This window comes from Macrobrachium nipponense, chromosome 22 (genome assembly GCF_015104395.2).
Source record: "Macrobrachium nipponense isolate FS-2020 chromosome 22, ASM1510439v2, whole genome shotgun sequence".
Classification (NCBI taxonomy): Eukaryota; Metazoa; Arthropoda; class Malacostraca; order Decapoda; family Palaemonidae; genus Macrobrachium; species Macrobrachium nipponense.
Window position 1 is genome coordinate 29,747,564 of NC_087213.1, and position 13,721 is coordinate 29,761,284.

At 35.7% G+C, this 13,721-nt stretch overlaps 1 protein-coding gene across 4 annotated transcripts in view; it reads right to left on the reverse strand.

The window, feature by feature from the left end:
* The window catches only part of LOC135198565 (solute carrier family 13 member 2-like), a 34,223-nt gene that overhangs the window by 5,458 nt on the left and 15,044 nt on the right, over nucleotides 1-13,721 (reverse strand). For all 4 annotated transcript variants that reach the window (XM_064226267.1, XM_064226269.1, XM_064226268.1 and 1 more), the window contains exons 2-6: nucleotides 11,347-11,679; nucleotides 8,025-8,274; nucleotides 1,800-1,930; nucleotides 1,014-1,135; nucleotides 437-658 (exon numbers count right to left, since the gene is read on the reverse strand). In XM_064226267.1, the coding sequence (XP_064082337.1) occupies nucleotides 437-658; nucleotides 1,014-1,135; nucleotides 1,800-1,930; nucleotides 8,025-8,274; nucleotides 11,347-11,448 (827 nt within the window). In that variant the 5' untranslated portion in view covers nucleotides 11,449-11,679. The remainder of the gene's footprint in view (nucleotides 1-436; nucleotides 659-1,013; nucleotides 1,136-1,799; nucleotides 1,931-8,024; nucleotides 8,275-11,346; nucleotides 11,680-13,721) is intronic.

A 13,721-nucleotide genomic window follows, 5' to 3' on the forward strand; every position in this document is an offset into this window, starting at 1 on the left:
TTGATCAATATTGACTACGGGATGGCAAGATTCAATTCCTGTAAATGAAGCTTGTAATCCGATTACTACTTAAAGAATAATGAAGACATTCAAACACAAAGTCCAAAAGAGAAATGAGCAAAAACATATAGTGTTCAGATTCATAATCTATATCTATAATGATTCTTTGGTGAGATAGGTCCAGGTTTAATTAGGTGGGTTACATCTTTTGTTAGGTTTATGACGTCCTTAAGGGTTTTCTAGTTTCCGAGCTGTTTGGGGGAAAGATGAAGGATCTAACGGAAAAGGGCCCTTTTTCGATTAAAACGATGATTCGAATTACATAGAAGCAACCACACCTGAAAGAATATTAATTACGCCAGGGATTGAGTATGGCAACTCATGAAATTGTACCCATCATACATATGCATAATGAAACTTGACCGCGCGGACATACCTCCCAAGGACATCCCGAAGGACTAGGTTAGTGCTGGTGCCCGTCATGGATCCTGTTCCTCCTAAGTTGGCAGAATAGGCCACGGACAAGAAGAACATGTCCTTCAATGCCCGACATTCGTCGTTCAGAGTCATCTCCAGGATATTCTTGGGTCTCGGCTTCTCTTCCTTCACCTTCCGGAATTTGGTGGCGATCTGGACATTTTTGTTCCTTCCGGACTCACTGTGAAAGTACAGTATTTATCATTCAAAGGATCTTTCCTAGGTAGTGACCCAAGGGTTTTAACCCGGTATGTATCCACCTTTGCGGCTTATTTAGAACAAAAGCCTGTAAATAAAATAAAGATAATGGCCCCCAAAGAGATATTAATCCAAGATAACAAACTCCGAACTTTGCTGGGGTCACGAGGAAAGATCCCATTCAAAAATTGAAATCAAGAAGCTCTCTCTCTCTCTCAGCTTCGTTCATGCCTTGAAATCAGCTACAACTCAGTTTTTGCTGGGGCCAAGACAGCATCTTACTTTTATAAAAACTAAAAACCCGCAACCTACGACAAGAAGGTAAAATAACGGCGTACCAGTCATCGTCCGCAACGTAACCGGCATTTTCAATTCCTTGAACTTCGACGCGACCCCTCCCGTTATAAGTCACGGTGTATTCACTACAGCAGACAATGGATTCCTCGACCTTCTCACTTGACTGAAAGGATGGCAAGCGGAAAGTATTAAAAAACACACACACACAGTTTCAGTATTATATGCTCACATTCTCGGGAGTCTGAATTGAATAGAACTAGTAGAATTTGACGTCCTAGATAAGGGATCGATAAAAATGGAAACTTTCACTGATTTATAAAGCACGAAGAAATTTTACAGAACAGTTTGTCATGCGGAAGTGAAGTGTGAAGGCTGACTGTAAAGAGATAAAAAAAGAAGGTTGAAGCTTGAGAGATGAATCGCTGCACAGAATATGAGGTGTGAGAGGGACTGAATAGATAAGTGATCTGGAGAAAGTGCCAGTAGTAATAACGATGGGGAGGGAGGTAAAATGGATCCGTGTGTTTTGTGTGGGTCTGGTTGTGCGGACGGGATGAAGGAAAAAAACGGCTGGTGAAATGTGTACGATCTGGGGGACAGAAAAAGTTGCTGGAATGATAAGACCGTAATATTCAGTACTATTACTTACGAATATCTCTTGATGGTTCAAGATTGCCGGTGTAAGGGAAGATCACAGCATGGTTTTTGGTACAGAGCAAAACCTGCTCAAGTGAAACTAAATGAAGCTGATGGGAGACGAGTAATAGTTTGGAAAAGCAAAGCGAAACGGCGGCAGCAATCAAAAGCAGTGGCAGTCCTGAACTTACTAGAAACAGCTCGATCAAAAGCGCATCCACGACTTTCACCATCCAAGCGGTCGCGGCATTGCTGGCAATCCACATCGACAGGAACATGGTGGTCAACATGACACCAGCCAATAGTCTCCTCGGGCTTTCACCTGTATAATCCATATTCTTATTGTGAATTGCTTTTCACACACACACACACACGTGTTATATATGTTGTATATGAGGCTTTTTATTCTTCCTTTTTCTCGAAGATAGACATATGAGGTCATAGTCCACAAGGGAAAAGAAAAGCTGAAATTTAGTGGAGAGGAATTTCTACTTTTCTTTTCCCCTGTGGACTATAACCTCATGTGCATATATAAATACGTATCGTATTATATTTATATATATATATAATATATATATATATATATATATATATATATATATATATATATATACATATATATATATATTATATACTATATATATATATATATAATATAATATTTACGATACAAACAACCAAATAATTGATCAGAACAATATTTACACGTGATAAGTGGAAAAAAATGGGGTGGAGCAGTAAGGTCATTTGCATCAGCAATACTCTCCTCTTCACAGATCCCGTTTATCCTTGCAGGTGGCATCATGCCTGTGCACGCGTCCTGTATCAACTCGCTTCCTTAAAACCTACGCATTTTACACATCTTTTTTTAAATAACAGGATCGGATTTATAAATTCCTCGGCTGATATTCATATTTTTTCATGAACTTTTTTTTTCTTTTTTTTTGCCCCTGTCCAGTTCAGGAGATGATTGCAACCACTAATATGAATGAACATTGCACGGTTCACCTACACATATCTTATAAATATTTTTACGATGTTACACTCTCTTTCCAATGATTTTCCGGTTTGACCAGTAGGGCTATAATATCACGACACTTTTAAGGGTAATACTTTCAAGGGATCTATATTAACACATCGTTTAGTATTGTCAGGAGACATCTTTATATATTATTGCTTTTGCATTATTGTTCTTTTGTAATAGATAACTCCAAAGTTCTGAAGGAGATGAGGAATATCTTTGAAATGATTGCTATTTGGTAATACAATCAGCTTACTGGCGCTGCGTCTTTTTGCCGCCCTTAATACACTGTCTAATACACACCCAGGATGTTTTAATTTCCCGCCTATAATCATAATTATTTATACTCCATTATCAAACTACTAAGGGCTACATAAACGTATTCTTGGAATACGGACGTGCACACTGAAACGGCAGGTGGGCAGAAATACTGTTAAGTTTCCTGTGCGCATTTTTAAGGCCATTACTACTTCCGTGTACTAGACAATTCACAGCTAGTGGGCCTTCTTTCTTTTCCATTTTAATACTGGATTTATTATTGACACCGGTGTATTTAATCAACCAAGGAGTGTTTGCATTTTCGTTTCTTAACCAAATACATATTAAGTCGTCAACATTTCTGAAACATACTCCACTGCGGTGAATGATCTTGTTTAATATCTCGTTTTTAAGATTTCAAATAAGAATTGTTTAAAGCTGATGAGAAAAAGTTATCTCTAAACATACCAATATTCTCAGTGCAAAACTTCCCGCCGAGTTATAACTTACATTCCCTTAAGCATATTTAAATCAATTCTATTCAAGTGCGCTCGGTATCAAATAGAAACTCTAACAGATCATTAATGGGTACCTTTGCGAATAGTAAACCTCATCAAAACTCACAAGCCTGGATTCACTATTAATCTGTAAATTATTTTCATTTGTCAAGTCGCCACAGTTCCTTAGATATATATATATATATATATATATATATATATATATATATATATATATATATATATATATATATATATATATACTATATATATATATATATATATATATATATATATATATATATATATATATATATATATATATATATATATATATATATATATATATATATATATATATGTATATATATATATATATATATATATATATATATATATATAAAAGAAATGGTACCGACCAATGGGTTAAGAATATCATCAACGTATTTTCCTAAACTTTGTAAAGCGAAACAACGAACCAGTGTTTGGCCTTGAGGGAAAATGCGTTGTGCTTTATTATTGTATACGTTGTTGATATTCTTAACCCATTGGTCAGTACCATTTCTTATATATATATACATATATATATATATATATATATATATATATATATATATATATATATATATATATAATAATGTACCGACCAATGGGTTAAGAATATCAACAACGTATACAATAAAAAAATTATCGGTACCATTTCTTATATATATATATATATACATATATATATATATATATATATATATATATATATATATATATATATATATATAAGAAATGGTACCGACCAATGGGTTAAGAATATCAACAACGTATACAATAATAAAATGGTCGGCACCATTTCTTATATATATATATATATATATATATATATATATATATATATATATATATATATATAAGAAATGGTACCGACAATTGGGTTAAGAATATCATCAACGTATTTTCCTAAACTTTATAAAGCGGAACAACGAACTATTGTTTGGCCTTGAGGGAAAATGCGTTGTGCTTTTATTATTGTATACATTATCCGGCAACGATAGCAAAGTCACGCAAAATCTTTTTTATTGCGTTCTCGTTTCCTTTTAACAGCTCTTTAACTCGAGTCCACAAAGGCAGAAACACATGGGTTTTTTTTTTTAGCGAATTACCGAATAAACAAGTGATGCCAAGATCTGTGATAAAATCCTTATTGAAATCAGAATATGGACTTTGGTGATGTTCATCGGAGTATATTAGAAAAGAACTGTAATATCTTTTATAATTAAAATGTTATACTTTGTGAACGGTGAGTGAAGAAATCAGTATTATCCTACTTTTGCATCAACCGGTAATACCAGTTTCAGTTAACTTAAGATGACTGACTGACACTTTAGTTCCACATTTCAGCACAGGCTTCGATACATTCCTTTCTATTTCATTCATGTGCACGCTTTCAGAGAAACTTGGATGTGATCATCCTCACTCGCGTGAAACCCTTTTGAAAATATATTTATTTATTTATTTATCTATGTAATTATTCATTACGGAGACTTGATATCAACCCGACTTTTCTACTCTAAACACGCTTCTTTTTCTGATACACAGTTTTTCTCAAATCAAATGTCCCTCACTTTTTTCGTTGGTCTTTCGAGTTTACGTAAATTCGGGTTTTGCGCAAGATTGTTACTCAATAAATCATGAAATATTTCAAAAGTTGTGCTGACATGCACTCGTCCCAAAATAGACATTAAATTGCTTGTGTTACGTGCAGGTTCCTGAAACTGAAACCGAACGAGTTCCTTCACATGATTAAAACGAAATATCATACGGGTCGACCATCGCTGATCCGGTAATCGTTAAACCATCACTAACCCGAGACTAATTTCGGATGGCGCAATTTCAAAATTGCCGGCTCACCACACCAATATGCTGCCACTGTTTGTTGGCACTACTTGTGTGCCTACGTACGTTACCTTCGCCCATGATTACCTTTTCGGTTGCAAATAAATGAATATATCAATAAAAAAAATGAGCAAATGAATTCAAAATTCTGAATGGGAATTTGCAGAGAATCGCACACATAGTATATGAAGAATATTCACAATTTTCGGATGAGCTAGCTTAATCACGAAGACAAAAACGTGAGAACATGCTTTTATGTGTACATAAAAACCAGTCGGTATTAAAAGCTGAAGTATATTGACCGACGTATGATGTAAACTTAGTTCTTCGACTGGAAGGTAGGAAGCGATCTTTATCATTCTTAATAACATTATTGGTTAATAATTAATTGTTCACTACTGCCTGCTGTCTACTGTATAGAGGAATGGTACATGTAAATAATTCACACATATTCCTCCTTTTTATACGCTTTTATTTAGCTTGCTTTTCTGTCTTTTTGTATGTTTGTCTTGGTTAAATCTTGTACCTCAATTTTCTACCTGTTCCTTTCGTCCGATGGAGGTGAAATTTTGCATGTTTACTCAATCCCGTTGACAATACAACCTTAAATGAGCAGTAGGTCAGCAGTGACCTCTTGTGACCCTACAGTGACCTCTTTACGTTTCTCAGGATTTGTATGAAATTCTAAGAATTTTTCACAACTTCTTTGACTCAGCATAATCATTTGATAACTCTGCAGATTTTCAAACCTTCTGTGGCTCGGCAGGATATCAATTTCGTTAGTTACATTCATAAGCCAGGTACAATTTCTGTCAAAACTAAAACGTATAAAATAAAAAAAAAAATAAAAATATTTTTAACACGCTTTTATCAAAATGTGCTAAAAAGGTAAAAATAAATTGTTTGAGACACCAGGATTTTCTTACAATTAATCAATCCTCCAAAAATAAAAGCGTGGGGGCGCCAAACATGGAAGGAAATGCTACAAGAAAAGAAATATATTCTTTTTCTTTTCTTGTAGCATTTCCTTCCATGTTTGACGCCCACCCTTTTATTTTTGTAGAATTTAATTGTAAAAAATCTTGGTGTGTCTCAAAAAATATATTTTTCACTTTTGATTGCATTATAATGAAAGCGTGTTTTAATTTTTGTATTACTGTCCCAAGATACATAGAACAGGAAAATTATGAAACGTTCATTTAAGCTTGACTGGAATTCATGAATTACTGGACGGTATTCAGATCCAGGATGAAGCTGAAGCTGGCTATGAACAGATTCCAAAGTTCTATTTTATGTACGCCCAATATGCTAATTTGTGTCTATGGAATGCTTATGCAGGATATGACAAAATACAAAAACTTATTCCTAATTTAGAGAAATTATTCTGTATTGTGAAATATGTACATTTTGCTCTAATAAACAAGAAAAAAATATGAAGCACTCTTATTTCGTTTTGCGTTTGAACATATCGTGATAAGCACGAACAAAGGAAGTTATGGACCGTGGTGATCTTGCCAGGGAAGACGTAACATATTCAAGGAAACTTTCTAGGCAGATATGAAAAATTCCTCCTCTCCCCACAAAATAAAAAAATAAAAAATGGGTGGTTGACATTAAAGAATTGAATCGAATATAGAATTTAGGACAAAGGCCCAGCACTGGGACCAATGAGGTCATTCAGCGCTGAAACGGAAATTGACAGTAAAAGGTTTCAAAGGTGTAACAGGAAGGAAAAACATCGCAGTTGCAATACGAACTAAGATGGAAGAGAATATGAAAGGAGGTACAGTGAAAGGAACGAAAGGGGTTGCAGCTAGAAGCCGAGAGGAACCTTACGTAATACCGCTTGAGGTTCTCTGACGGCATTTGTATTATTGGCAACAAGAACTTTTTAAGATAACGACAGAGATTCATACAAAACAACACCCGCTTGCACTTCCATCTGCCAATAATTGCAAAGATATTCCCTGTCTACTGCAGAACTTTGGAGTTATTGAAGCATATAAGAACAGCAATACTGGTCTCTCCCGACAATGCTAAGTAATGTGTATATTAAATCATATGTAAATCTATGTGACTACGAAGGGGCAAAAAAGACTATATCAATAATGCACTTCAAATATGACATTATTAAGTCCAGTAATGCGAAAGAAAGTCTTCGAAAGACTATGAATGTTACCAAGGAATGGAAAAACTCCATCGACAATTTTCAAAAGAAAATATGTGTAATGTGTAGATTTTAAGGAAGTCAGCTGACATGGGACAAGGGTAAAAATGCGAGTCCATCTGCATATATAAAAATGATCTGTTTAGAGAATTAACCTTTTCACACTAATCTAGGGTAAACTTTTTTTTCAGCCGACTGCGTGTTCTCTTGTACTGTCAGTGCAACTTATATATTGCATATTTCTACGACTATGAATTTGTCCTCTTGAAAATGCCTTGGAAATACTAAAAAGAAAACCGGTCAGGATATATACAAAATATTTATAGCTAGGAAAATTAAATCAAACTGAAGTACTGGGGAACAAGTTTTGATACTGTAATATCATTTTACTTTGCTCACTCGTATTTTTTTCATTTGGTAAGGGCATTCAAAATATTAATATGCGTTTCTGAGTGTACATGAACATAGACACCAAAGGTTCGTATCATTAAAAATAAAAGTATCTTAATTTCCAAAAAGAAAACATCATGTTTCAATAAATAATGAATCACAGAATCAGGAAGACATGCAACATGAGAATTCTTACCCAAATAAAAGATTCCAAAGAGAGCGATCCTCTTGTGCAAGTTGCAATGCTCAGACGCAACAGCAATCATCATTCCTCCAATGTACATCATGATGTTCTCCTTCATGTACAACTGAGTGACTTCCCCAGTCGGAAGGATGCCCAGGAAGGGGAAGGCAAAGACAGGGATGAGCGCTGTTACCGGCAGTGGAAACATCTCCGTCATCCAGAAGATGGCCATCATGATCATGACGTAGCCGCATTTGGCCTCCTGAGAGAACAGAGTTTGAGAACTGATTGTCAAAATCTACGCTTTTGCATGATTCTTACAATTCAGTACGATTTAAAGACATCTTTTTAATAAAACGTCATAGAGAGCGAGAGATGATTAAAAATGTGTTCGTTCTACACTGAATAACTACAAATTTACTAAGCCTAGAATCATGGGTACATTTGGCCTTGTCAGCAATCTCAGGTTTAAATCAAGCCAGCTACGTTTTTCTGAGGAAGCTGTCAATACACAGATATGTAGCAAGCTTCAAACTTTTCTGTTAACGAACCTAGGTTTATTAGCCACCAAGTACGTCAAGGCAAAAACAGACTGCCTTTGCATCAATGTGCGTGTACATATCAAGGCAGGTCAAGTCCTGAGAATGAAGTTAGTTATTTCCTGAAATCTGTGTATGACTTCCCTTACACTAGTGACATCAGACTCACATGGTAAACTAACATGTAACACCCTACCTAACTGACTAAATATGACCATCCTACTAACAAAACAAGCCACTAGTTGACTAAATACAGTGCTTCAGTTTTGGTTTCACTCTCTCATGAGAGCCTAGCTTGGAAAAGACAGAATAGTTTTTGCATCAACACTGACAAATCATGGACTAACTATAATCAACCCGACAAAAAAAAACACTAAAAGACTAGGATCATGCTCAAAATAGACAGAGGAAAGTTGCCCTGGACTCTGCTATAGAGCAATCAACCAACAGAAAATCTCATCCTTCAGGTTTCTTCAGCCAAAAGAAGGCACAGCACCTTCAAAAGAAGACTTATTGATACATGCTTGGGAACCTACTCAAAGGTAACACCTTCACCATCTTGATGAACCATCAACCATTTCCACATGCACTAACCAATAATCAGAATGCGTACTCTACCCATCAACAGCGTCAACTTTTGGACAAATTTGTGTGTAGTACCACATGCCAGATACCCAGCAATAAAACACCAGTAGTAGATGCATTATCTAGAATAGAAATCAGAGGAGTCCAATACACAATTTAAAGACACCAAAGCATGAGCACATCACACTTCCATAGTAAACCTACGTTGGGAAGACATCCCTTTCAGGACACATTATGTGCTGTTCTCTGCATCGCCAGCAAGGGCTGCCCTCGACCCCTTGTACCAACAGTCTCCCAGAAGTAGGTCTTTAACTTCATCAACTAACTCTCCCAGCCCCCTGGAAGGACAATGGCCAAGTTGTGACGTAAATTCACTTGGTATGGGGAAAATAGGAACATGAAATCTTGGAACAAACAGTGCCTCAAGTTACAAAAATTAAAATAAACTGACATAGAATCTGGCATCAAAGAATATCCTTCCATAATGCAGATGATGATCTAGTCATTTGTACGCTGAGACAGTGTGACCCTTACCAACATCTAATGGATTCAGATACATCTTCACAGCAATGAAGCAATCTACATGGTGGCCAGAAATAATACTTGTCAGGAATGCACATGCCTGTACTGAGGCACCCCTTGACAGATGGGTCAGCTGTTTTGGTGTTCTCAGTGATACAATATCTAAAATAGGACTGGCATATGTTTCCAAATTAATAGGTTCGAACATCCACCACACCATTACCTATAAACCCAATGGCATGGCAGAGAAGACTCTGCTCTCCTTGCCACATTGCTGCCAAACCAAAAGATCTCGCGAGACTCCATATCATCACCCATCCTTTATTTACTTGTCAATTTTTATTTCTTTGAATAACAACCACATGCCTCCTTTAACACCTTCATACAGGGTCTCTACCCCATCCTCAAATGTAAAAATAACATGGTCATAATACAACCACGCAGACATAAGGAATGGGTCACCATTGACAGGTGAATGCCTAGATAATACAAACCCACCCAGCTCCCACCATCAACCTATCAAATTTCAGTCGTTAAAACTAGCCTCCCCTCACTCTCTATCTGTGACAGAACCCACTTCGTGTAAACAACGACCTAGTACCTTATAAATATCCTCAGAGCAAATCACAAAGTAAGGCTTCAGAACTTACATATATTTATATATATTATATCACGTTGTCCTGTTTAAGATCGCTCTTAGGTACATTACTTGATTTAATAATAATTTAGAACCTTATCGGCATCCTGAAAAAATTCACCTATTATGGAAGTGGAACAGCTGCATTATTTACATCTTGCATCTCTACATGTTCTTTATGTTCCAGTAGTTCCATTTATTAACAACTCTATGCCGTTTATGACCAAATGCTGTTCCATCAACCTGCTATTACCCTTTCATTTCTCCCTAAATTATACCCTTACATTTTTCTTCAAAGGACTTGCTGAAAATCAAATCAATAATTTCATTAGCTTCCACTTCAAACTCCCCAGATATGTCAACTTTACTATCTCCTAATTTTATCATATTCCTATGTACTCAGATACACCGGCAAATCCACAAACCAGGACAGACATAACACAGATTTAGACTCCTCGATATATTTCCATTGTACGTCCATTTCGTCCTATGTTTTTTCATTCATGAACTAGGCACAATACTTCAAAATTTCACTACATAAATTTTACTCTTTCGCACAATCCCGAAATCTTTCTAACACTCCTATTTTTACTACCTTTGTACATCTACCTGCTCAGCAGGATACCGGGGCACTTGAATTAAGATTATTATTATTATATCATTCTTTAGAAGATGGACTATATTCATATGGAACAAGCCCATAATGGCCACCGACTTGAAATTCAAGCTTCCGAAGGATATTATGGTTTTCATACGGAAGAAGTAACAGAAATTAATGGGAAAACAGGGCAAAATGATACGGAAAACTGAAAATAAACTCAGCAGTCTTAGTAACAACATTTTATCCACAAAAACGTCGTTATAGAAACTGCCAAAGCTGAAGTGATTAGCTTTTATTTTCAAATATATACATATATATTATAAGACCAAAATTAAGACTAAAAAATATATGACTTTCAGTTTTAATGTGACTGCTACTGTAAGACTATTTTTATCAACCGGCTTATATTCATTCAGACGGAGCAGGTAGCAAAAGGCGAAGAATACTTACGTCTGTCGCTGAAACTATGGGTAAGATGGCGACGATGATGGGAGATAATATGAGAAGGAAAGTTCTCCAATACATCTTGAGTATAGTCCTGGGTGGTAACATTTTGTATTTTGCCGAGTTCCAACCTTCGTTCAATAATTTCTGGTGATTTTGCAGACAGGCTGCAAAATGCAGTTCTCAAGGTAGAGCAAAGCTTTTCCAGCTATCACGAATGTCTTTCTTGTAATCTTGTATTGTTATCGAGAAATATGTTCGCGGAGTATATCGTCAACCTTCAGATTTTCCTCCTTTTTTCTGTGATTTGGTTCGTCCCTACTCCCTGATTTCCATAACCTAAAAAGTAAAATGAAATAAGTTATAGTTGCGACGATATTATTCCTAATCTAAAAGTTCCGACCACACATACACAACAATAGTTAATTAACGAGCGACAAATGACTGAAGAAATTTGCAGAAAAAAATTAATCTAATCTTTTTAGGCATAAATAATTCATTGAGTACAAAGTAACCGTCTAGCTAATGAAGATAGCTGGCAATTTTGAGAGAGATACTTTGCATACAGTAAATTTTTCCTGGATGTTTTGCTGGGAACCGGCTAAGTGACGCGTCGTGTACCACGCCTCTCAAGGGATCAAATTAATTCATTCAAAGTATATATATATATATATATATTATATATATATATATATATATATATATATATTATATATATATATATATATATATATATATATATATATATATAATGTGTATAAAACCTAAGCAAGGTGCAGTGTTCAAGACAGGTGGACAAAGGCAACAGGCTAAGTTCAGCGCCTTTCTTTATTCCGGCCTTCCGTAATAATGCTTCTCGGAATCTGTTAATGAACAAAATACATAAAAAAAAATACTAAAATATCATGCAAAAATAAAAAGTAAAATGTTCACGGTAATAAAAATATTTAAAAACTAAGACAGCTGACCAACCTTCAGTAATGAGAAATAATGTAGAATGACATTGGAAAAGACGAAAATAAAAAACGCTCATTAAGATAACGTTGGATGGAGGACGAATGGTTTTTCTTTTAGTTTGGGTTACTAACTGTTTAATAAAAAAAAATTATTCAAGGACTAGTAATTCTTGGTGTTTTTGTGGTTGTTCTATCATACAAAAAATCATAGGAATCTTACTATCTAAATGGATGCTTTTTGCATCACTGACCAATCACAAAACCGTCACGAAGTACCTGCCCTTAAGCGTCTGCTTCAAAACTAGTTATGGAACGAGTGGTAACTCCAAAATAAGAAGAAAAAATGCCAAAGGAGATAAAAGCAAGAAAAAGTCTGCACAAGAATTCTTCTTGGCCTTCTTTCTCATCACCAACCTCCGGCCACACAGAATTTTGCCATTTTCCAACATGGCCGGCAGTTTTTCAAACTGGCTTCCTGTGGAAATATGAAGATAGACATTTAACTGCTTAATCACACTTAAATTTTTTAAGCATTTTCAGTTTGTGTTAAAGTATTGCAAGCATGCCTTTACGTACTGAGATACGCTTGGTCAGTTTACTTTTGTGGGTTAGATATGAATTAAGCCTTTCTTAACTCATTTCCATCCCCATTTAATAAAGGCTAATTAGCTCGATGTAACAATGTAGTAGTATAGTATCAGTGTACTACCAGGGCACACAGTATAGCTGTGAGACTCAGCATGGAGTTCAGTGATAGATAATGGTAGCTATATGTCACTGGTTTTCCCAAGTGCTGTTTACCTAGCCCCAGTTCAAAGTTAAACACCCACACCTGAACTGGCAGTTTGTGCCAGTGTGGGAGAGCTGAGACCAAGACGACAGAGCTCTAGTCTTCTGGAAGGTGTACTGATCACACAAGAATTAAGTATAAATAGCACAGAATGGATGATTGGGCTAGAGATAGGATTATAACATATCTAAGCCTATCTGTATCCCTTATCTGAAAGTATATATACACTATATTGGTATAAAAGGATAAACCCTCGGCATGTACAACAAAAGCAATGGCGGCAAAATTTTGAAAATCGGTCTTTTCCTAAAAGACTAACTGGAAGCTTTGTTAGAATTTTACTACTCAAATGAAATGCCCAAGCCATCTGACCCCAAAAGGCTAAATATCACGAATCGTGTATGTTCAAATTCCAAACCACAAAACTAGAAAATGAAAAGACAAAAGAAGATGCAAAGGAATTTAAGCTTGAGAAAGAAGGAATCTGCTTTATTAGTGACAAACAGAACCAATCAAGGACTTACGATTGGCCATGACACTGCCGTTACATGAAAAGCTGCAATGATATGAGAATTTTTAGCCAAGCTTAATGCTGGTGCTGGAGATATTGTTTCCCATGACATTATATCTACCAC